General features: G+C 43.7%; 2 protein-coding genes across 4 annotated transcripts in view; one reads left to right on the forward strand and one right to left on the reverse strand.

Annotated features, from left to right (window-relative positions):
• The window catches only part of SETD3 (SET domain containing 3, actin N3(tau)-histidine methyltransferase), a 72,169-nt gene extending 54,176 nt beyond the window's left edge, over positions 1-17,993 (reverse strand). Inside the window, exon 1 of the mRNA XM_074956207.1 lies at positions 17,858-17,993. The gene's annotated coding sequence lies outside the window, so the exon portion shown is untranslated. The remainder of the gene's footprint in view (positions 1-17,857) is intronic.
• Positions 17,994-18,362: 369 nt separating this feature from the next.
• CCNK (cyclin K) overlaps positions 18,363-25,165 on the forward strand; it is a 31,290-nt gene continuing 24,487 nt past the window's right edge. For 2 of the 3 annotated variants that reach the window (XM_074956208.1, XM_074956209.1), the window contains exons 1-3: positions 18,363-18,502; positions 23,047-23,304; positions 24,385-24,466. In XM_074956208.1, coding sequence (XP_074812309.1) covers positions 23,108-23,304; positions 24,385-24,466 — 279 coding nt within the window. In that variant the 5' untranslated portion in view covers positions 18,363-18,502; positions 23,047-23,107. Of the gene's footprint in view, positions 18,503-23,046; positions 23,305-24,379; positions 24,467-25,165 lie in introns of those variants that run through there. The other variant, XM_074956210.1, reaches the window with a different exon arrangement.

Raw genomic sequence — 25,165 nt, forward strand, 5'->3', positions numbered from 1 at the left:
ACCTATGTAGGTTAACGGTAGAGTTTAATTGCTCTGAACACTTTTAATGAGAAATTTTTGACTTAGTTTTTTCGAAAAAACTTATTACCTCTTATGGCTGTGGGAAAAAGTAAATATGTTTAAATATTTGTGACTAATAAGGGGCACAAAATCAGGCAAGTGTCAATAAATGGGAGGGGTGAGGAAAGATTTCTGATTTTTAAGAAATCAGTTTGTGTGTCTATAACGAGCACTACTTTTACTTGCAACCACCACCCATGTGTAGTGTTACTTGGAAGCCACACGTTCACACCCTGTCACTTTTAAAGAAGTTATTATAGAGGCTCACGTTACTAATCATTACTTATGCAAAAAGATACCAAGATTAACGACAGACAAGTGCACCTTGCATGAATAGATAATATTTATTACTTTCATCATAGTTTAACCTGCTCATGCAGTATAAACCTATGGTTGTCAGCAATGCACTTGGCTGCAACCAATGCCTTTTCCCAATTCAAGCACTAACCCTGTATCTTCGACCCTCGCTATATGTCTGTTCAGTGAAGGTACACCTACAGAACTTTAGATGTTTGACTAGTACCAGTAGAAGCTTCAAAAATTCAGCCAGGCAGATTGGACTTGCATATTCCCTAGTGCTGAGAAATGCCAAATGGCCCTGTGTGTTCTAACTCTGGAAGAATAGAATATATTTCTGAACAAATAATACAACTCAATCCTTATTTTAAAAGCCTTTAAAAACTGGAGGAATAGAATTAACTCAATTCTAGATGAGATGATGATTAAAGTAGGTGAGACTGGGTCATACTGGATACCGGGTCATACTGGATACAGGGTTCAAAAGACAAAACTCTCTGCCCAAAGTCTTCAGTGAGTAAGACAAACTCCATTATATACAAATCACTGACTCTCCAGTGCTCCTTTCAATCTCTTTTTACAATGCAATAGTAGCATCTCTGACTCCAAGCCAGCCATAAAGTTAATCATTTATTTATGGATTACAAACATCAAACAAAATTGTTAAACCATAACTCCTCTTTCAGAATTTCACTTCGTCTATTCACTTTTTAAAAAGAAAAATTAAGAAAAATGTACTGCTGAAAAATAGTTTTATTGTAAAACAGACTCCTAAAAATGACCAAAACAATAACACCTTGTACTGAATATTAACACCAATGGGACAGATTACATTTGATTGTGTAAATCATATATGAATATTAATATTAACATACCAACCGGAACTCAAAAAAATGCTGTATTAAAGATTTAGTAGAAACATAAGTATACAACTCTGAAGTAGCTGCACCACACACAGCATTCCTTACATCAGCATGCAGTCTAGCTTTTCACTAAACATTTCGAATCTCTGGAGTAATATTGAATAGACGTCACAATACACGTGCCTGGATCCCAAAAAGCTTCTTCCTTCATTATTTACACCTTGCCCAATCCCTAGACAAAACAGCTATTTTTCTAAACACTTTCAGACTCATGAGGTGAGACCATGTATTTCCTGAACACAAATACAAGATTTTAGTGTTTTATAAAAGCAGTCAATAATATCCCCTACTACTGCTCAGTTTGGTGAATCAATGCAGTTAATGGTGGATCTGGTTGGGCAAGAAACAGCATGCATTAGGTCTGGTTATTACGCCAGATAAATCTAAGTCCCTGGCCATTACCATCAAGCAGCCTCTAGCTCCAAATTACAACAAGCTCAGTATTAACCTGTCCAGATAGGACAACAAATACATAGCAAAGGTCAAAATCTTGGGTAGCACCATAGACATTGCTGGAGAATGCTCAAAAGATGTGAACACTTGTATAGCATGTTTCAGGCCTTTCACCAGCCTCTGTGGTACAGCATGACTTCACGCTTGCCAGAAAGCTGAGGATCTGTAGAACTACAAATATACCAACTCTGTTGTAAAGCAGTGAAACATGGGCACTGAGAAAGGCTAAAGAGCACTGGATTGATGTTTTTGATTCCCGTCATCTTTGTCAGCTGCTCCACATTAAGTGGCAGGACAAGATTAGAAATGAGCATATTTTAAGCTGAACCCAACCGCCTTCATCAGGCCTGGTTTGATTTTGGTGGCTTTCTTAGTACAGACACATTATTAGGAGGGAAGACCAACAAATTCCAAAGTGTGTTTACCACGGAATACCACTTTATGCCCAGCAACCATGTGGTCGCCAAAAGCTTTGTTGGGGCAGTAAGTCGACCATTGATTGACATGCTGATTGGATATACAGTTTACCTCAAACATCAAGGATGAGATCTATCCAGGTGGCACTCTAGCTGCAAGGAGGCTATGTCCCTTTGTGATTTGCAATGACAACGACGATACCAGTGTAAGATTCTTCTCTATAGTACATACTTTGAGGAATAAAAATATTGTGACAATGCCTGTCAAACATAAAGGGAAGGCTAACCACCTTTAAATCCCTCCTGGCTAGAGGAAAAAACCCTTTCACCTGTAACGGGTTAAGAAACTAAAGATAACCTCGCTGGCACCTGACCAAAATGACCAAAGAGGAGACGAGGTAATTTCAAAGCTGGAGTGGGGGGAGAAACAAAGGTTCTCTCTGTCTGTGCGTTGCTTTTGCCAGGACCAGAGCAGGAATGCAGATCAGAACTCCTGTAAAGGGCTAAAAAGCAATCTAGTTAGATATGCGTTAGATTCTGTTTTGTTTAAATGGCTGATAAAATAAGTTGAGGTGAATGGAATGTATATTCCTGTTTTTGTGGTCTTTTTGTAACTTAAGGTTTTGCCTAGAGGGATTCTCTATGTTTTGAATCCGATTACCTTTTAAGGTATTTACCATCCTGATTTTATAGAGGTGCTTCTTTTACTTTTTCTTCAATTAAAATTCTTCTTTTAAGAACCTTATTGCTTTTTCATTGTTCTTAAGATCCAGGGGTTTGGGTCTGTGTTCACCTATGCAAATTGGTGAGGATTTTTATCAAGCCTTCCTCAGAAAAGGGGGTGTAGGGTTTGGGAGGATTTTGCGGGGAAAGATGTTTCCAAGCGGGCTCTTTCCCTGTTATATATTTGTTAGATGCTTGGTGGTAGCAGCAATAAAGACCAGGGGCAAAAGGTAAAATAGTTTGTACCTTGGGGAAGTTTTAACCTAAGCTGGTAAAAATAAACTTAGGGGGTTTTTCATGCAGGTCCCCACATCTGTACCCTAGAGTTCAGAGTGGGGAAGGAACCTTGACAATGCCACATAAGTCAATACTACAGTTTTTCTCAGTGCTGCTGTGACCAGCTCATAGACCAGGGGTGGGCAAACTTTTTGGCCCAAGGGCCACATCGGGGTTGCGCAACTGTATGGAGGGTCAGGTAGGGAAGGCTGTGCCTCCCCAAACAGCCTGGCTCCACCCCCTCCCACTTTCCGCCCCCCTCAGAACCCCCGACCCATCCAACCCCGCCTGCTCCTTGACCCCTGACTGCCCCCTCCCAGGACACCCCCTGCTCCCTGTCCCCTGACTGCCACGACTATATCCACACCCCCAACCCTAACCAACCCCTGGGACCCCACCCCCTTGTCCAACTCCCCTTGCTCCCCATCCCCTTACCATGCCAGAGCCAGCCATGCCGCTGTGCTGCCCATGCAGTGGCGCGGCTGTGGGGGGGGGGGGGGGTGAACAGTGGGGGAGGGACCAGGGACTAGCCTCCCTGGCTGGGAGCTCAGAGGCCAGGCAGGACAGTCCCGCGGGCCGGAGGTGGCCCGCGGGCCATAGTTTGCCCATCTCTATCATAGACAAAGTTCCTGTAACATGTAAATGCCCTCATAAAAGTGCTCTTTTTTAGCAGGGGGCAACAGAATATCTAGTGTTCCCCCATACATCATTGTGCAAAAAAAAAAAAAAAAAAAAAAAAAGCTAAATATGATTTAAAGATTAAATAAGGACATTTATCTAAAGTATGAGGAGAAATGTGTCAAGTGTGTACAACAGACCCCAAAACTCAGTTCATACCAAAGATATCACTACTCTGAAAAACAAGGCAAGCACTAATATAAAAACAAATGCAATTCAATAATGCCATACTAAAAACTAAATAAAAAATTAACAGTTGCTTTCCCCTTCACTTTCTATTTAATCTCAGGGTCAAATGGATAATGCTAGGAATAATATGAATGTGCTTGATAACTAATTCATGTAGGTTTGTACTATGAACTATTCCAATACACCAGCAACTCTTACTCAAAGTACACTATGACCCAAGTAAGGAAATCATTTTCCTCTGATGTTTTCATTACTAGACGGAATATGCTGTTTAAAAAGATAGCAAAAAAGCTATGCCCACGATTGTCAGTGCTTCCCAAAGTATCGGTTTCTTTCCCTTTCCACAGTAAGAGGTTTTAAGCAGACTCAGCGGTAACACCATTTATTCAATGACAGAAGCCTGTACAGCGCACTTTAGGATGCTACTTCAGATATACGCTGGAAGATAATTTGCAGCAGTCGTAAATGATTTTTACCAGTCTATGCATTTGTTTCAATTTTTTTAAACTACTCTCAACACAATGCATCAAGAATAAAACTTTTAAATCACGTTTTAGTTTTGGTAATTTAGCCAGAAAACCTCAAAGGTCCTGCGCTTTTACCCAATTTTACAGCTGGGCTGGTGACTGAGGCACAAGGACATCACATGACTTCCTTAAGCTTCAATCAATCCAGCTGTAAAATACATCTGGATTGTTTGGGAACACATTGCTCGTATGCTTCATGCTGGAAGAATGGGAAACATGTTTCATTTAATCTAACGGCAAATATTTTTCTCCAATTCATAGGGTACCAAAAAAACCCTTCAAAATAAGTCTACACTTATTAGTTAATGGATATATATATCTTAGAAAAGGAGAGGAATGGTGACTGCCAAAAGAAAGTGTCTTTCTTGTGGACCAGTTAAACCTGCCCAAAAACATTCAGTTGGAGACCTATCTCCCTGAACAAGCATAAAATCATCAGACCAGCTGTGTAAGTTGTGGTTCAAAACAGGAGTGATTAACTCACTGTAAAAATACTTGGATTGATGTATCAACCCAGTTTTTATATAATTAAGAAGTCACCTATTAGGTAACATTTGCTACCAAAAGTTCATGTGCTAATATATAAAACCACTGTAAATACATGCTACTTTGTCTCCAAATATGAATTTGGCGATTATGAAAGATGCCAAACTGATAGCCCTGGAAACTGAAGTCCTCCGTGTGGACACAAAACACGTATAGCAGAGATAGGAGAGCTGTTTCTACAACTGCAAATTTAAGACCCATAATTCACCAGTGCTCTACCTCCAGCAGTGTTAACAGCAGTGCTGGTTGTAATATAGACAGGACTCGGGCATTTTTACCACATCATCTATCTTTGTCCAGAGTCAGATAATACCAGAGACACCTGAATCCTGTCTTATACTACTGCCTTCTGGGATACTAGCACAGTGAAGTTGAAACATTGTTAAATTATAGGTCCTATGCTATAATTGTAACAATAGTATAAGCTTTCATGGCACTGCCATAGAGTGACCACCTTTAGGCGCAAGAAGTAGTTCAGTCTCCATTCTGCTGTAGCTACTGGATTCTTTCCCAAGGTTGCCAAACATGAGACGCAATTGTGCCCACTGTGGTAGTGGTATCAGTCCACTGGAAACTGAACGGAGATGCTCTCACTTGTTTCACACAGACCATCCAACTTTTGGTTACTATCAACCTCAACTTGATATAATCCACCAACCTAGAGGTGGAAATGCCTTATATTCATTAAGAGTTTCCTAAGTCATTAATTCCTCTGTATATTACTTTTTTAAATGGTGACCTGAAAACAAACACACACAACATTTTAGTACTTTGTACAAATGCTCTGAAAATGCAAGGAAATAAATCTCAGCACGCTAGTATTTTTCATTTGCTTTTTCCTCTTTTACAGCTCCAGAATTGTATTCCTGCTTCACATAACATTAGAACTTGGTAAGAAAAATTTTCTCCAATATCGCAGAGATTTTAGAGTTCTCTTTTTCAACTTGTGTTATAACCAATAACATAAAAAATACAAAACTAAGCCACACGGCATAATTCAGTTAATTGAGATGTCTCCAAGGAACAGATTTAAGGCTAAATATACCTAATGGCAAGGACTACAGTTTATTAGGACGCTTAAGTGAAATGCCCTCAGGTGACTTAATGGCTATTGGGCCTGACATGCGAGACATTCTTGTGCTGGTTGTTGAGGAAAAAATTAACATATTTCTGTCCATCCTTAGTTAGGATACAAGGAGAAAGTGGCTGAAGTGCTTTACCATTGTCTGTCAGGCTGCTCCTTTCCAGTCAATTATTCTGAGCTACCATGCTGGCATCTCACATCTGTCCCTGCCACTGGACAGGTAGCAGACTCAGCCTATTTCAGAGTAAATGTGCTCCTACCCAATTCCATGGGCCTTTACAGAAATGCAACGGACTCATCCCAGCTTTGAAGCTCACCAAGTTCTTGACTTTTACTATATACCTCTGACTAAAACTTGGCGGGGTGGGGGGGAAGGGGGTGCCTGGCTCAGGAGGGTGGCCTGGGGGCGTACTGCAGGTGCTGGGTGGGGTGGGGTGGTGGTGTCATGGCCCAGGGGCGGCACCAAGGGCACTGGGCGGGCATGTGGGAACAGTCACAGCCCCGGGGTGTTATGGGTGCTTGGGGGGGGCGGGGGAGAGAGAGTCATGGCCTGGGGGTGTTACGGGTGCTCAGAGCAGGTGCCCGGGGGAGGGCGGGGTTGCGGCCCAGGGGGGTGCCGCAGGTTCTAGCAGGCAGCCGGGCAGTGTTGGTGGGGCTGGAGCAGGCTCTCTACCCAGCTCCTAGCTCCATGCGCTGCCTCCGCTCCACCCCAAACGCCGTTTCTGCAGTTGCTGTCGTCCTTCCGGGGAGCTCCCCCCCAGGTAAGCACCCCAACCCCCAGCCCCCCCTCACACTCAAATTCCTGCTGCTGGGGGGCAAAGGTGAGACTGCCCCGGCAGTGGCCCATGAGCCTGGCCCAGGGGCTGCCCAAGCTGCTCAGGCGGCCCCCGAGCCAGGTGCACTGGCTGCTACAGAAGTAATGGAAAATCACGGAATCCATGACTTCCGTGACAAACACAGAGCCTTATGAATGATGAACTAAATGTTAACTTTGTTTTAAGATGTTACTTTGGGTGTATTCCCCCCCCCCCGCACTGATCCAAATACAAGTTATTGCTTTCTCTTAAATTTCCATTTATCTGTCCCTTTGATCAAAGTGGAACCACATGGCCTTCTCTCCAAGCCTCTGTCCACAGATCAACCAACTAAGGATGTGCACAAGGGCAGCACTCAGATTACTATTAGTAGGACCCCACCAAATTCTTGGCCATGAAAAATGTGTCACGGACTGTGAAATTTGCTTCTGAATTATAATATTCTAGCTCAGAATGGCATATCAAACACCAAAATAGAACAGCATTTGAAACAAATGTTTTTTAAACTCTTCTCTTTATATTTAAGTTAAAAGGGTGATTCTGGGGTCAAAGCCATATTTAGACTTTACTTTTCTATGTTAGTCTGTGTAAAATTCTGGTCTTATTCTTCCTTGTGAGGAGGTACACTTTTAGGATATGATATACAGTGGTCTAGCTATGCAGCTCCCAACAGAGATAAATCAATATGTAACTTTATCCCTTTGTAAACAGTTAGTTTCTTCCATTTTTTCTTTTTATAATTTCAAAGGTTCTCTAATACATGCTTTACAACAAAGCCTGCAAATCTCTTTTTATATCCAGGTTGTAATCTTAGATCACTTTGATCGATTGGTCCATCAGCCCTCACAGAGAGAGCACCGATCACAACAAGTCATTTGTGGTGTTCTAGCCAGTCCTTCAGTAACCCACTGGCCAGGTTGTCAGCGGCACCGGACACCCGATCAGCATAAGGCACTGCAGCCCAGAACCCCTGAGTGATCCGCCAGCCTCAGCCTCCCAAGTAGCTGGGATTATAGGCGCACGCCACTGTGCCCAACATAATCCCAGATATTAGGGCAAATGTAACTTCAGTATGTCCAGTTCTGCTGCTGTTGGAGTAAGCAGTCAAAAAGACTGCTTTAATTCAGGAAATACCACTTTCCACAGTTGAGGTAAATGAGGGCTACATTGTAATAAAATGTTAGCATCGGCTTTTTTCATATATAGCTAAATGTTAAAAATATGAAGAAATAATTTCTACGTTTAAGATGACATTCACTTGTGCAATTGTTTTAAATGAGGATGATGTAATGTAACAATTAGAATAGCAGATTTTAGAAAATACTGAAGTATATAGCAAGCCATTTATAAAGTTACTTTGAGAGGTGGTTGGATTCTGGAGTAATATGACAATTTGAGTTCTCTAGGACCAAAGTAGATCAGGCATGTTGCTTTTCCAATGTTGAGAAAATGGGTTGGTTACCTCTGGTTGCCACCTATTAGATAGGAATTAAAGCTAGCCTTGGATGAGTTAACTCCCTTGTCCTTACAGGCAGGAAATAAGTACTATAGCTGTGGTTGACCAAAGGTGAGGCCACTATGCAGATGACAGCCTTAAAATTCAGAGATGGGCTCACTCTGTACTCAGATGCTTTGAAATGATGAAGTGGCACTGGAACAAAGATGATGATAAAAATCCTTTAGCCTTCAGTCCTGCTGACTGGAACACTAGCAGATTTCTTAAGCTCTCTTTTACTACCTAAGACTTGAGAATTACTTCACTTGCACCACACTTAGGAGTAGTAGAGTAGCAGCCTTGTTAGTCTGTATTCGCAAAAAGAAAAGGAGTACTTGTGGCACCTTAGAGACTAACCAATTTATTTGAGCATAAGCTTTCGTGAGCTGTAGCTCACGAAAGCTTATGCTCAAATAAATTGGTTAGTCTCTAAGGTGCCACAAGTACTCCTTTTCTTTTAAGAGTAGTAGTAATTTCTGAAAGGATGAAAAGAAATTTCACTTACTGGTTGACATTTGCAAGTTTTTCTGATAACTGACACAAAAATGTATTGAAATTCTTACCAAAGCCCAGAAGTCCTCTTTAAATTGGCATGAATTATTTCTTGCATATACATTACGCTAAATATGTGGCCTTGACTGACTTTATTTTTTGCTGTGATAATCAGAGTAGTTTGTTGAAAGCTAACCTGGGGGGTTTCTAAGAACATCTCAACTACCCATGGTATTCAGAAGTGTTTCTAGTTCTGCATGACCTAATAGTTAGGACGCTCCCAAATTCACGGGCCATTTTGGTCAATTTCACGGGCACTGGATTTTAAAAATCATAAATTTCATGTTTTCACCTATTTAAATCTGAAATTTCACAGTGTTATAATTGTAGGGGTCCTGACCCAAAAAGGAGTTGTGGAAAGTCATTGTGGGGGGTGGGGGGGGTTGCAGTACTGATACCCTTACTTCTGCGCTGCTGCTGGCTGCGCTGCCTTCAGAGCTGGGCAGCTGGCGAGTGGCAGCTGCTGGCTGGGAGCCCAGTTCTGAAGGCAGAGTCGCTGCCAACAGCAACGTGGAAGTAAGGATGGCATGGTATGGTATTGCCACCCTTACTTCTAGGCTGCTGCCTGCAGATCTGGGCTGTCAGTCAGCAGCCACCACTCTCCAGCCACCAGCTCTGAAGGCACTGCAGAAGGGTGGCAATAACATGAGCCCCCCTAAAATAACCTTGCGACCCTCACCCCTCCCCGTGACATCTGTATCATAGAGGGTAAAAGCACACAAAAGACCAGATGTCATGGGGTGGGGCAGGGGAAGACTAGATTTCACAGTCCATGACACGTTTTTCATGGCTATGAATTTGGTAGGGCCCTACTAATAGTAAATCTGAGTGCTACCCTTGTGCACATCCTTAGTTGGTTGATCAGTGGCTAGTTATGGACAGAGGCCTGGAGAGAAGGCCATGTGGTTCCAACTTGATCAAAGGGAAAGGTTAATGGCAATTTAAGAGAAAGCAATAACTTGTATTTGGATCAGTAGGTGGGAGGGGGGAATACACCCAAAGTAACATCTTAAAACAAAGTTAACATTTAGTTCATCATTCATAAGGCTCTGTTTGTGTCACGGAAGTCATGGATTCCATGACTTTCCGGGATTTCTGCAGCGGCCAGTGAAACAAAGAAAATATATTCCTTGCCTCTTACCAAAGTGATGTTCTCTCTACTGTCCATTTCTTTGGTCAATATTTTTTAAACAGATACAAAAAGTAGGAGAGTAAAATACAATTGCAAATACTTGAATATCAAGTTTTGTCTCTTGAACTCTGAATTACATTCTTCTAAATTCTGCCAAAGCTTTTTAGCCCAAACATATTAGATTTACTAGCGAAGAGAAGCTGAAAATAATGCCAATGATATATAGGGGATACAAATGAATAGTGTTCCGAAATGAATCTGCCAATCTCAACTGATTAATTATTTTCAGGTCCAAGTGAATCAGGATGTAATAACATCAGGAAACTATTATAACTGGTACAGATAGTGACACTTATGGTTAAGGCTGCCCAGCACCATTATAAAACCCTGTTTTAAGCTGTTTACAACTTCACCAAACTTAAACCATCAGGGCTAAATTTCCTATGTCATGAGTCTGCGTCAGGCTAAATTTTTCAACAAAGTTTTAGCTGAAACCATTCAACTGTTTCAGAGAACAAAACTGGGGAAAAAGAAGATGTTATAAAGAAATTCTTAAGTCATTTCATTGAGAAACTAGCACTTCCATGCTTTGGAGCAAGGACTTGAAATTTGGCATTGGGACTCATGCCCTTCCCGTGATAATCTGCACAAATTTGGTCACATTATGAGACTCTGAAATGTCTCAATTTGCACATGATCAGCAGTGACTTGGTAAGAGTTTGACAGCTAAATTCTCCCAGGATTGTCTGTACTGAGCATGCTCCAGCCGAAGGCTAGAGGGGCTGAGAAGGATTTTCCCTGCAACTGATGACTGCCCGATTCCACTGTGAAGCAGGGCACTGGAACTGAGAATAGCAACTGTCTACTAGTAACTGTCTCTCCTCTGCTCTCGATGCTCCTTCTGCTGGTGCAAGAAGCAGAAGGAAAGTGGTTCCTGACAGGAATGGAGAGGGATTAGGAGGGAAGAGGGAAGGAGACAATGTGTGGAGGTTGTAGAAACCAGAGCATGGGGTGCAGCAGAGAGGGGAAAGAACAGGAGCAGAGGGTTGAGAAATGGAGGCGCAGCAGCTGGGGTAGGTGGGTTAGATAGAAGCAGAGGAGGAGGGGGACAGGAGTCAGTGTGTGGGTTGGATCACAGCAGAGGAAGAGTAGAGGTATGTTCGGGGCTGCACAGCAGTAGAGGCGAAAAGGGCAAAATCTGGAAAGGGGGAAGTGAAAAAAAAGTAGACGGGGATGAAGACATGTAGTGATTACAGAGTCAGAAGGATCTATAACCACTAGAGCAAATCCCCATTAAAATCTGGAACTGAACCCAGGGAGCCAAATTAAGGTTGCATGAGCAACACTGATTTGGACATCATCTAACTTTGAATACTTTACTTTGCTACCTTAATGTTTGTTTAACGTAGGTTTTTTTTTTTTGATGTAATAGAAATAAGACTAATAGAGATTCTACTCTTTAAAAATGTATGCTAACCAAAATTATTTTCTTATTTAAGCACCTGGAAACCTGGTCTGGAAAGTTGAAGCGTCTCTGATGCATTAACTGGTAAAGGAGAGAATCAGAGTTAAATTCAAAACCACTTTTGTCTCTATCAAAAGCTGTATCACATAATACAGTACTAAGGTTTGCCATCACTAGCCTAGGGTTGAGGACTTGGTGGAACATAAGGAAGATTGCACTGCTACTGCCTCCACTGTACCTGCTCTGAAAAAAATAATTTTAGTTTCAAGATCACCAAACTAGTGCTTTTCACAGTATTACATTCACTTTAAGGTGCAGGAAAAAAAACCCTTGTACAGTCTTTGAAGATCACTAAATTTCCCTTTTCAAGTACATTAAAGCTCACCTTTGGTAAAATACTTAGGCTATGTCTAAACAACATCTTATTTCGGTATAATTTACGTTGCTCAGGGGTGTGAACAGCGCTATGTTGGCAGGAGAGCTTCTACCACTGACATAGCTACCGCCTCTCATGGAGGTGGTTTTCTTATGCTGACAAAAGCTCTCTTGTTGGCACAGAGCGTCTTCACCAGATGCACTGCATGTGTAAACAAGCCCGGAGAAGTAACCAGCCTTCAGAAATCAACATCAAATGACGTTACCAGAATCAAACGCATTTTAAAAAACGGTAAGACGTCAACCACACAGAGAGTGGATCTATATATGTATTGAGACACAAATTCAACACTTGCTGAGAAAGGACAATTCACAATTTTCTACCTGGGTTTTACCAAGTTGAGAGAGTAATCTTGTCTCAATACCACAACTACAGTTCCCAATAAATGGGCCTCAAAAGGGATTTGATTAGTAGTTCTTCGCATAGACTAATTATAATCAAGCAGAATGGTGTCTTGACAATACTGCTTTGCCATGTACAAAATATCCATGAGTCTACCCTCAAAAAGTAAAAAGTACTATTACTAATCAAAAAGTCTGACACTGTAAGATTAATGAAGTCTGACTATATTTATTGATGGGATAGAAATACTGGCAAATCCAACATCTCTTGATCAATGCTTGAGAAGTTTACCACACACTTTAAGCCAGAAGACTACTGAAACACTGGAGAGTGGGGAGAAACAGCCATGTCCAAAGCAATACCCCTTGATCCCCACAATACTGGGATTTTCTACTAGATGCTGTCCTCAGATGCCACCCAGGAAGATAACACTGCATTAGTTAATATTAGGGAAAGTAACTTTTTTTTCTAAATTGATGCGCAAGTTCTTTTTTGGGGGGGAGAGAAGTAGTGTTTTTAGCTGTTTTCCACTTGCCGGGGAAACATCATTTGCCTGTTACAAATAAGCAAGTGGACTTTTCAAGCCTTGTCTCCTGACAGACAATATCCTTCCCCGCCTCCCACTGAAGTTCTCTACTCAGACAATTGGACACCTAAGCCAGTGAAATATTACTCCTTATGAAAAAGCCATTCAAAAACACTAAACATCACCCAGTCAAATTGCTTATGTCACTTCATCTCTCACTTCCTCCACTGTCCCCTTCTAAAGAGTCCCACACAAAAAACATTACCTAAGAGTTAAGATTTCTCAAATGTAATTCTTGTCAACACAATCACTTTAAAAGACACAAACCACTATTTCATAAATAACTTAGCTCTCATGTGTTGCTTTTGTAGTAACCCGCACTCTGGCACTAGCGCCTGCTGCAGTTGCAATGCAGCCACACAGAATGCTGTCCTAAAGGGAGAGGGAGAGAGAAACCATAAGAGCGCAGCTCAAGCTGGGGAGGGGGCTCAGAATCTGCCTGAAGGAACAGTTGGAAAAAGCTGTCAGAGAAGAAGAAGAATTGAGATGTTGAGCTAGCTCATGAGCTGGAGCCTGGGTAGGGGGTAAAATGATAAAACAGAACAGGAGACTAAAAGTAGGGGACTCGGAACTGAGAAGGAGGAAAAAAGGAAAATACGAAAGGTTTTAGGTCAGGACAAGCGGGAGGAAAAAAACAGACCTGGGTACATGAGCAGATACTGTTAGAGAACAGACGCAGAGGGAAATAAAAATCTACAGACTTACCAGAGAGCAAGTATCAAGGGAAAAACTGAAAGGAAATATAAATTGGTGAAAAAGGGAGTTGATTAAAAAGCTGTGTTAGATACAAACAGATCCTGGAAGCAAAAAACGAGAAGCCCATCAACAAAGAACCTACAGCAGTGGTGGGCAACCTGCAGGCTCCACATGGCCCATGAGGGTAATCCACTGGCAGGCGGCCAGACAGTTTGTTTACATTTGCATGGCTGCCTGCAGCTCCTAGTGGTTGCGGTCCACCGTTCCCGGCCAATGGGAGCTGCAAGAAGCAGCGCGGGCCACAGGGATGTGCTGGCCACCGTTTTCTGCAGCTCCCATTGGCCAGGAACAGTGAACTGTGGCCACTGGGAGCTACGGGCGGCTGTGCAAACATAAACAAATTGTCTGGCGCCCTGCCAGCGGATTGCGGGCCGCACATGGCCCAGGGTAAGCCACAGGTTGCCCACGACTGACCTAGAGTGTCTGAACAGAGAGTGACTGAACCTCCACTAAAAAAATAACAGTTCAAAGGTGCCTAATGAACAAGCGAGGGCCCTCTAAGTGAAGAAACCCTGCTTATGGATAAACTCTGTGAAAGAGGTACAGCCACAGGAACGCTGAATCTAAGAAGCACTTCAAGATGAAGAGAAGCAAAAAACAGGACAGCAAGAGTGGAGTTAGACTTACAGCCAAGGAGAAGAAAAGTTAATTCTGCTCTGAAGTGACACAGTATATTGTAATTTCTTCTGTTCTTGTTAAGAACAATGCATTTGGTACTGACTGCAAAGTGTGTACAAGTTCACAGAGGCTAATGAGTTGATAACCTGTAGTTTATTATTATAAATAACCTTTGGTAATGTTCTATAGTATTTACACTCCTGATACAATTTTGAAGTTTTCCCCTATGAGTTTCTAAAAATGTAAAGTTATCCCTTTTGTCCTGGTTTGCCTCTGCCTCTCCTAACAGTTAGCATAGCATACCCAGGTCACCACATTTTCTTCTTCAATCTTTTATAAATAAGGATAGGTGTCATTAGTCTCTCTCTGTCTCAGTTTCTCCACCTGTAAAATGAAATTAAGTGATTTACCCAAGTTCATACAGCATGTCAGTGGTACAGTTGGCTACAGAACCCAGGCCTCTGACTCCACTCCAAGAGCCAATCCACTGGATCATGTTGTCTCCCATCATTGGCCATTACAGTATCGTCGTATACAGAGCCTACATGCCATTATGCTAAATGCACCTTATACCCACAACAACTCCCTTTCACTTCCAAAATACAACCACTCACAATATTTATCTCTCATTCATCCAAAACACACTCATATATATAACTTTAATTCAAACCTCAACTAGATTAGAGTAAAAACACATCTTGATAAAATAGTTTAAACATCTATGAATGTACAGGTGATACAATCATACTGTATTGTGACAGGTTTCAGAAGGGTAGCCGTGTTAGACTGTTAGTCTCCTTGTTGTTTTCAATCATACTGTATTATAGCCAAAAATCAGCATTGCCTGTGCAACCTTAATTTGGCCCCTTGTACGCATATATTGACATAGTTTTTTAACAACAGTGGGACAAGTCTACATAAGCATCTGTGTAAAGCTTAATGTTTGATTAATTGATTTAAAACCGGCTTTAAATGTACAAGTCAGTGCAATCTGCACTATGGATCTGGTAGGGAAATCTCCATAATTTTAATCACATATTCTTGAACTATACAAATACTGAACAATACTGCTAATAAAGATGCATGCATCTCGTATATGGATAGACAGTGTCTTTATTTTGTTGTTAAAATAAATACAATATTTGTGAGTAGAGAGGACTTTGGGAAATTCAGATCTGCATCAAGTCTGCAGCTCAGCCCACCTTTACTTGGACATGCCAGTATTTTGATTCTACGTGCTTACATCTTGGCTGAAATCCTAAAACTATCTCTGGCCCAGCTTTGACTGGCAAAAGGGTATGTTTTTCAATTGTGTTAGCTCAATCCAATTAACACAATTGAAAAGTCCTGTTAAAATGCAGACTAGCATGTCCAAAGTTGTCATGTTAAATTAACCTTACTGAGCTAACACGATTGATAAAACCCACCCTTTTTGCCCCTGAAGACATATTCTCTGTGTATTTGTAGTTTACTGAGCGGCTGTCTAGTTTTAACTAGGAGCCAGACATATGGATAATGTCTGAAACATCACATTCATCCAGACACCTATTGTACCTTCTTTATACTATGTTGCTTTCAAAAACAAATGAAAAAAGAGTAAAAGATATTCAGTGTATAGTACAATAAAATGTAAGCATTTTGCTAATTATTTACACATTAACAAGACTGCTACTCTGAAAAGACGGTACATTTCTCCATTAGGTCACCTGAGTAAGGAAAAAAGCCCTTTCCCCTTCGTTGAGAACACAGGCGTTCCCCCCCTTTGCCACTACTGAAGCCTAAGTTTAGCCATCTATCTGAAACATGGACTAAACATCACGAACTTGGGAGAAGAAAAAGGGAGTGATGTGTTTATTTCACAGGTAAAATGGCACATTTGGGGAGATCAGAGCTTGCCATCTTACTGTGGAAGAGATAACAGCAGTATGAATTCATCTTTGTATTTTTTGCAAGTGGTACTTTAGTCTAAACCAATCTTCTTTGAGCAGGAAAGGAAGTTGTAGAAACAGCTTCCCCATGGCATCAGTTTCAGCAGCAGCTTCAGTACTGATTTGGGAAGGTTGCAACACACAGGCTCATAGAGAAGTCATGGAGAAGTTTCCCCAGCAGATCAATCAGTTTAAAAAAGATACTTTGCTTAAATCATTCAGGGTCTTTCAGTTGCTGGGCTTAATTCTTTTCCAAAATTGAAATAAAATAAAATGCCAGACAGTGGATGGGAGAAAAGAGAACAAAAGAGTGCTTAAAATGGTACAAACCAATGTTAAATTATTGATCAATGAATCTGAGTCTCCTCCTGCCCACCTGCCTATGAAGCAGGAAACTAGACTCTCACATACCAGCAGAAACACTCCAGAGCTGGATCCAGAGAAGTAGAGGTGTGGGAAAATTATGGAAGGCAAAGAGAAAGGCGGAGCTGATTTAACCATTTTTTAAAAACGTGAACCCTGTGATCATCAAAAAAGGAAGGATAACATCATGGAGAAGTCAAGTTAAGCAATTTGTTTACTTTCACTCTCCACCCTTGCTATCACTTTTTTGGAGGGAGGAGCAAGGGGAGGAAGATGAATGAGAGGAAGTGGATTTAATTGCCTCCAGTTTTCATAAAAGTGAAGAAAATCTCATACCTCCAAAGCATACAAATGGGGATTAAAGCAAAACACCCACACATAAATACAAGGCAGTGAGCAGCATGTGGGTTTGGGATGTAATGTTTTTCTCTCCTCCCGTAGCAAGACAGTGGGAGCGAGAACTAGACAAGCAGCAAGTGCTGCCCATCTCGGTCAGTGTTGTCTCCTTCCAGAAACACAGTGAGTGGGAAGCAGAAGAGAAAAGGCAAAATGGGGAACAGAGCAGTGTAGTGGTTCCCATGAGAGGAGCCAGGTGGAGTGGTGGGTGAGGGGGCTAAGGGTTGCAGCACCCCCAGGAGGAATCTGGGTGAGAGTAGGAGAGGGATGAGACGGGGGAGCTGCGAGTGGGTGCGGGAGAGGAACAGGCGAGAGGAGGAAGGCGGGGCGGGTGGGAAGGAGGACAGCCTGTCCCACCAAAACAGCGAGAGCGGGAGGCAGGTTTCCAGCGATCACCGCACGAGGACGGAGTGCTCGGGCCGGGGTGCTCCCAGCAAAGGAGACGGGCGGGTGAAGCTGCTCCCGCGCCGCGGGGGGAGGGAAGCTGACACGCAGGATGGGGCGAGGTCAAGGCACCCCTAGGAGAGACGGGAGCGGCAGTTGAGAGGGAGACTCACAGGGGTGGAGCGAGCTCAGAGTGGCGCGGGGGGGGGGGGGGGTGACGAGGCCTGGGCGCTGAGCGGCTGCGTCCGAGGAAGGGGGGGGGGGGAGTTGCTCCCCGAGGGGCTGGCCCCTGCGGGGGATAGGTGATGTGAGGGGGCAGCGCCCCATATCCAGCCCAAGGGTGAGAGGACTGGTGGGCGGGGGGTTGGCCCCCCCCCAAAAAAGAAGATGAGGACGGAGCGGCCGGTCGGTCCCTACCTCCCGCAACGCCTCCTCCTCTTGGAAACAGCGCGGAGTCACCCACGTTTCTCTCACCGGACGCCGTCCGCTGCCCGGGGAAGGGGGGAGGTGGCGGCCGAGCTAAACCGAGCCCCACCCTCCCAACGCCCGGCCCGCCCACTGATGCCAACCCGCTGCCGCCATTGGCTGAGCCGCACCCACACAGCAGGCCCGCCCCCAGCTCTGGCACAGCGAACGAATCCCATAGGCCGCCCCCTCGCCACCGCCCCTGTCGCTCACCCACTGGGAGTAGCGGAAACAGGGACAGGGGGCCAGGTCACTCCCGATTGGTGAGAATTCACCCTACCACTTTCGATTCCTATTGGTTGAAGTGGCCTGCAATCCTCTCGATTCTGCTACCTGATTGGTCTTCACCGACAGTACCGCGGTAGGGTGCGCACAAACCTGTTCTATTCAGCGTCTGACGGAGAAGGGGGGAAGTTAGAGCTATGCCTGTGATTCTCATTGGTCAGTGCGAACGTGAGCGCCGTGCCCTCGCGACGCTGACGCAGTGACGTACGGGAACGACTTGGTCCGATTCCCAAGATGGCGCCGCGCAGGGAGCGAAGGTGTCGTTGTCGTTAGTGGCCGCGCTGTGTTGTGGGACCATCGCGTGCTTGCTTCGTGAGTGTTTCTCGGTGGGAGTCTCTCAGAGTGGTATGGGTGGTGACGCGGGGATCAGGGCTGGGTGAAGGGGGACTGGAATGCCGTGGTGGGGAGGATTCCTGGATCTTGAGCCAGGGCCGGGGCGCTGAGGAGAAGGGACTGCGATACCGGGGAGGGATGCTGTGGCCAGGCGGCTGGGGAGGGAGCGAGGCGCAAACTGAGATCCTGGCCAAAAAATGGCGGGGATGGCTGTGGTTGGTGGCCCTTAGGCAGCGGGAGATCGGGGCGCTGGGCTGCGGGAGATTGGGGCGCTGGGCTGGGCTCCGGCATGGGACTGACTCGGCGCGGTTGAGAGCCTGGGGTGCGGAGGACTGTGGAGTTGGGGAGGGGCTGCGTGGAAATATGCGTCCAAACACGGCTACCGTGTCCGTCGGCTTTTGTGCGTTGTTTCTCTTACTCAGTTTGGCATCTTCCTAAATTCTCGTGTCTGAGGGAGACTGGTGTCATAAAAACCATAACATTGTCCTTCGGTTCGGTTGTGGGATTTGTGTCACACGTAGGAAAACGGCAGTCAAGATTGTATTTTGGATTAAATCAATATTCTTTGTTGGCTATGGGGCAGGAGGTAGTGTGATCTTTTCCAAGAGCAGTTTCACTTTATAAACTGGTTTATGTTTGAAGATGCTGTAAGAAGGAGGGTAGGAACGAGATTGTGGTGTTTTTTGTTGTTGTATGTGATGTATAAAGAGAATCTTAAAAAGAAAATTCTTAGTTTAATATTATTAAAATATCCATTGTACTGAATTTTGTCTGTCTTGGTTTTGATGGGAAACTTCTTGAAAGAAAGGATTGAGAGTTTTACTCCTGAAGGAATGCTGCACCAAAATATTAAAAATGCTGCACACAATATTTTAGAGTTGTGCAAATTTTATTCGTCATTAAATGTGGAGGCTCCAGCATGGTAGTGGGGAGCGTAGGCCCCTGGCTCCACAGAGGTAGGAGATCCCCCTGCAGCTCTCCCCATCCACAACATGGCGGTGAGGCTGCACCTGACCCTGACACAGCACAAGGGCTGGGCCTGCTCTGGAAACACCTTGGGGTCCTGCCCCTCTGTACCAGGTACGGGCAGGCAGGCTGAGCCCGGCGGGATCAAGGTGTGGAGGGATCCAGGTGTGGAGCGAGAGCATTCTGTGTGAGGTAATCTGGGTGCAGGCAGCTTAGTGGGGGATCCAGGTGCGTGGCGGTTGTGGCTGCACAGCCATTCAGGAGCGGGGTGCAGATGTAGGGGCAATGGAACTTTTCAGGGGGATCCAGGCTAAATTCCATCTAAGCGCCGTGCAGCAGCCTATTAAGTGCCATGCAGGTGCTCAGGGCTGCGGCAGGGAGAGATGCCTCTACTCCCCCAGCCCAGATGCTGCTACGGGAGGGAGAGAGCTGGGGAGAGTTCTCTCTTCCCGCCGTAGTCCTGGAGCAGCCTGCACACCAAAATCCTCATCCCTGCCCCCCCCCCGAGCCTGCACCCCCAGTCAGAGCCCTCACCCCCTCCTACACCCCAACCCACTGCCCTAGCCCTGAACCCCTCATGCTTGACCCCACCCCAGAGCCCAGCTGGAGTCCTCACCCTCCCTGCATCCCAACTCTCCGCCCCAGTCCTGAGCCACCTCCTACACTCCGAGCCCCTCGGCCCCACCCCTGCCACATGAATTTTATTATGTGCACCAATATGGAGGTGATGTGTCATACATCACCTCCATATTGGTGCACATGACAAAATTCATTCCTCACATGTGTTGGGAAAAGTAGAGGGAACACTGGATCCAGGTGAAGGTGGTTGGGGCTCAGAAGGGGGGGTCTGGCTGTGGGGATCTTAGCAGGGGTGTCCACATATTAGGGGAGTGGGAATTGGTGCGATGGGAGTCTGGGTGCAACAGGTTGGGGCTCGGTGGGGTGGGGGTCCGGGTGCAGGAGACTAGTCTGGGTGGGCCTCATTGGGGTGAGGGTTTGAGTGTGGAGGGTTCCGCAGGGGTGGTCTGAGCGCAGGAGTGGGCATCCAGATAAAGGGGAGTGGGGCTTGGCGGGGGGATCCAGATACAGGGGCTGGGACTCAGCACGGGGTGTCCAGATGCAGGGGCTAAGGCTTGGTTCTGGATACAGGGAGTAGGTCTGACCCACACCAGCTGCAATGTCCTCAGTCTTCCCAGTGATTTACCTCTCCGCTGGCTGCTTTGGGCGCCTGAAATAATGTGCCCACATTGTTGGGGAGAGGCACATGACTGCTCTTGCAACTTCCCTTTGCTTCTCTGTCAGCCATTTTTCTGCAGGGAAGCAAAGAAATCTGCGGGGGACATGAAATCTGTGCGTGCGCAGTGGTGCAGAATTTCCCCAGGAGTAGAGGTTTTTTGGCCTTGGTTTGATTTAGAAATGTTGAATTTTTCCCAAAGAAAACTTTTCTATTTAGTGTGTTAGGTAACAGGTAACCATTTTATTCATGTGTATAGAAATGCTGGAATTATTCGTATACTTTAGGCACCTTTGACATAAACACATCCTAATTTTAATGTGAGATCTATTATGAGTAAATCAGTGGCTTAAAAACTCAACTCCCCTTGCATGTCCCCTCCATATTTTAAAATCTCTACAAAAAAAGATGATTTTTGGCACATGACTTGAAGGTTATTATATAAAGGGTGAGGGAGGAATTCCACATATGAGGAAGTGAGGTGTAGATTCCAAAGAAGGGGTGCCCTGGCTGCAGACCCCACTTCATTTATACCAGCAGGACTCCTGTTTATGTCCATCCACTGTGGTGTTGTGCCATGGGGGAGAAATGTTTTTTCAAGTAGGTACTTCCTAAACCATTTAGCGCCTAAAAGCTCACAGCCAATTATGAAAAATGTGGAAATCTGTTGTTTTTAGGAATAGTAGGTGATGCAGAGCAAAGGGGCTGGCATGGTTTTAAAAAGACACTGACTGAAGTTTAGAGATGGCAGATACAGGCTGGAGATGTGCTCACTGATTCCCTGAGCCTGAAAAGTGGCAGGTCAAGCTAAGCCTAACTTAGTTTTAAGTAAGACCGTTATGCATATTGGCCTGTTGTTGTTTTAACACTTTTTTTCTGATTGTTGCATTCCTATGGATAGATAAATAGTTGATAGCATTCTTTTGGATGGATAAATAGCTCCCAAAGGGAATATATGCATGTGACCAAACCCAGTTGGGCCTGCGGAGTAATCACAGTTAGTGATTGGGGTGTTGTTAGGCAGAGTCTCCAGGCAACAGAAGGGTGAATCTGGGATTCCATCCCAAGAATAGTGAAGACACAGGGCCTGTCATTTGAAAGAGTGTCCATGGAGAGAGAGAGAGAGAGGGAAAAGTTTCAGCTAACCCTGTAACCATGTTACCAGCACCTTAAATTTCACCTAGCCACATTTTTATAATGCACTCCTAATTCGTTTCATTCTGGATTAAATGTTTATTAGAAATAAATACAAAATTATATTACATACAGTTGAAACAAAAATTTTAATAGAAATAATAGTTACAAATAGAAATAGTACTAGAAATAATTAAAATAATAGAAGCGAATCAACCGTCTGGCAGAACAGTGTGTGTGTGTGTGTATATATATGGTGAATTCGTATAATTCTGAAATTAAAATATGCTGGTTTGGTTAGGTTAGTGAAGAAAGCACTAGTTTTTAATACTTACTATTTCGGTATTGAAAAATTCGGGCTGAGCCGGGCCAGCGGCTGGGACCCCGGCTGGCAGGAGCTGGCTGACGAACCCCAGACCAGCGGGGGGCTGAGCCACTCAGCCCGCTGCGGGTCTGGGGTTCTGTCCGCTGGCCCCGCTCAGCCCGCTGCCGGCCCCTTGCCAGCCAGGGTCCCTGCTACTGGCCCCACTCAGCCCACTGCCAGCCTGGGTGAACAGGACCCCCAGCCGACAGCAGGCTGAGCGGGGCCGGTGGCCAGGACCCCGGCTTGGAGGAGCCGGCTGACGGAACCCCAGACCTGCAGCGGGCTGAGCCGCTCAGCTCATTGCGGGTCTGGGGTTCTGTCCGCCGGCCCCACTCAGCCTGCTGCCAGCCGGGGGTCCCGTTATGATAAAGTAAAATAAAAAATTCTGCCCCGTACTCCTTGAAACCCTTTCATGTACCACCAGGGGTATGCATACCACACTTTGGGAAACACTGCCCTAGATCAAGTGAGCAAATATAATAAGAGATTTGTAGTGACTTATTTGCCCAAGTTTCCCTACTTTGGCATTTACATCATTCTCTTAGTTTTGCACATGTCCACAGACGAGGGGAAATCAGTGTAGATGAAACCTGAATTTTTCACAAGTGAAATATCTTTTCAAAAAAACTTTTCAAGCCTTTTCTATGCATCATTAATCAGCAAAAAATACACAAATACGTTTCCCTTCTTTCAGATCATCTTTCCATTCTACCTTGTGACATGTATAGTATATGTGTGCGTAGCGAAAATATCACTTATGTCAGGATGAAAATTGTTAGTCTGTTGCAGTTTTACCTGATTATTTTTTATATTATTATTTTGAAGCTGCTGTCTGAAAACCCATTGCCTGAAAACTTATCAAGCAGGAACAATTCTACTTCAATAAATGAAGGAGAATAAAGAAAATTCCAGCCCTTCTGTAAATTTGGCAAACCTGGACCACACAAAACCATGTTGGTACTGGGATAAAAAAGATCTGGCACATACACCATCACAATTAGAAGGACTTGATCCAGCTACTGAGGCACGATACCGCCGAGAAGGAGCTAGATTCATATTTGATGTTGGAACACGTCTGGGACTGTATCCTTTTGTGTTGATATTTTCAGGGTACGATTGTAGCATTATGAATTAGAAAGTCCAGAAAAAATATACCAAGCATGGTCCTTGTGCATTTGTGTCATTAATTTGTACAGTGTAGTCTTATTTCAAAAACATTACTAATATTTTTAAATTAAACATCTTTGATGTTTAATGTTTTTCTACTTGAACATTTTCTTCTGTTAATTGAATCCTAATGAAGTGACAACATAAAGGGAAAAGGTGGCCTGTCAGTTGTGTGGTGACTTTAGAAATTAAAAGCTCCTGGTTTTTCCCTTCAAGGCTCTGTTTAGACATGTGTTTGAATTTACATCTTGTCCATTTTGCTCCTCTGTATATTCTCTCCTATTTCTTCTTTTTCTTCTGCTCCCAGCTTCTTCTCGCCATTCCTCATACTCGGAATTACTTTCCACTTTTGTGTACCAATAATCCCTTTTCTCCTTCAGTTCCTCATTAAAAATCTTATCTTCTATAGTTTTGATCTTCACTAAAGTTGGATTTAATTTCAGCTACATCAGCCATTAACAATCACATGTTAGTGGAGAGTTAAGAGAGGCAAAATCCACCTGTCAACCACAGGGAAAGTCCTTCTCTTGGCTGTACTCCCAGTCTGAGTTGAAACGATGGTCTCAGTGCCTCCACCACTTGCTTGGGTGTTGTGATCATTAAATTGCATGACTCCCACTCCAGGCCTGCCATTATTGCTGGCTTTTCCAAGCCAGGTGTGGGGCTTAAGTCATGTAGGTTGTGGTATGGACCCTCTGTACCAGGGTGAACTTTACCTTGACTCTGTAGCCATGCCTTTTACACTGTTCTAGATATCCACTGCACCTGAATTAGGTTAAAAAATGCTCAGGGCAGGGACCTAGTGTTTTTTTGTAGGATTTTTTTGGTAAAACATCACACTTGCTGTCAGAACTTGAAAAACAAATATCAGATACAGTATTAGAGAATCAGTCAGCTTATTTGTTCAAAACAGGTTTTTTCTCTGACTCTGCTTCCTCTCGTGTCTTATATTTTGAACTTGATTTATACTGTTTAAATCCTTATTGTGTAGCGCAGACATTATGACACTTTGGCAACTGGAATAATTTATTTTCATCGATTTTATATGTTTCATTCCTTCAAACAGTTCCCAAGATATGTAAGTATTTACAGCATTGACTTCTTAATTCCATGGTTGCTTTAAGTATGGAATATTTAAAGTAGAGGCAACTAAGGAAGGCTGATGGCCTCATTTCTTAACTAAGGTCTCATTTCTTAACTAAAGCCTCATGTTTATGAATAATCCCCTGAAATATCTTGCCAAGGTTATAGTTTATGCATATTGTTTCTTTAAATGTTTAAGCTTTCTGTTAATATTGTGCTTTTCAGAGTTTCAGAAGTATGTCAGAAAAAGGATAATTTAGAGTATTTTAATTACATGTGATTTTTTAATTTACGATTTAATGTAGAAACAAGGCCTGCTTTAAACACAAAGTATTACACAGTTCTCATATTTCCGTGCAATGAAAATTAAATGTTTTATCTTGAATATCAAGGCTTAAAATGTAGTTCTTTTGTGCTCTAGAGTAAATAAGAATTGCTGTTACAATTTTGTTATGTTAATGTCATTCCCAAGAAGCTGTAATTTGTGATTTGCAGCAGGGGCTAAGTGGTCAAAGAAAAGGCAAATTACATATATAATTACGTTTTTAAACCCCCTTGTGAAGCAATGCTCTCTATGCCAAGACAAAAACCTATGGTTGTATTTCTTCGAATAAAATAAAATGCAACTTAATGGGCTGTCTTCCAAAAGGTTATATTTACTTGGAAATAGCTAAAAAAGCTAAATTGTGTGTGT

Source organism: Natator depressus, chromosome 6 (genome assembly GCF_965152275.1).
Source record: "Natator depressus isolate rNatDep1 chromosome 6, rNatDep2.hap1, whole genome shotgun sequence".
NCBI classification, from domain to species: Eukaryota; Metazoa; Chordata; order Testudines; family Cheloniidae; genus Natator; species Natator depressus.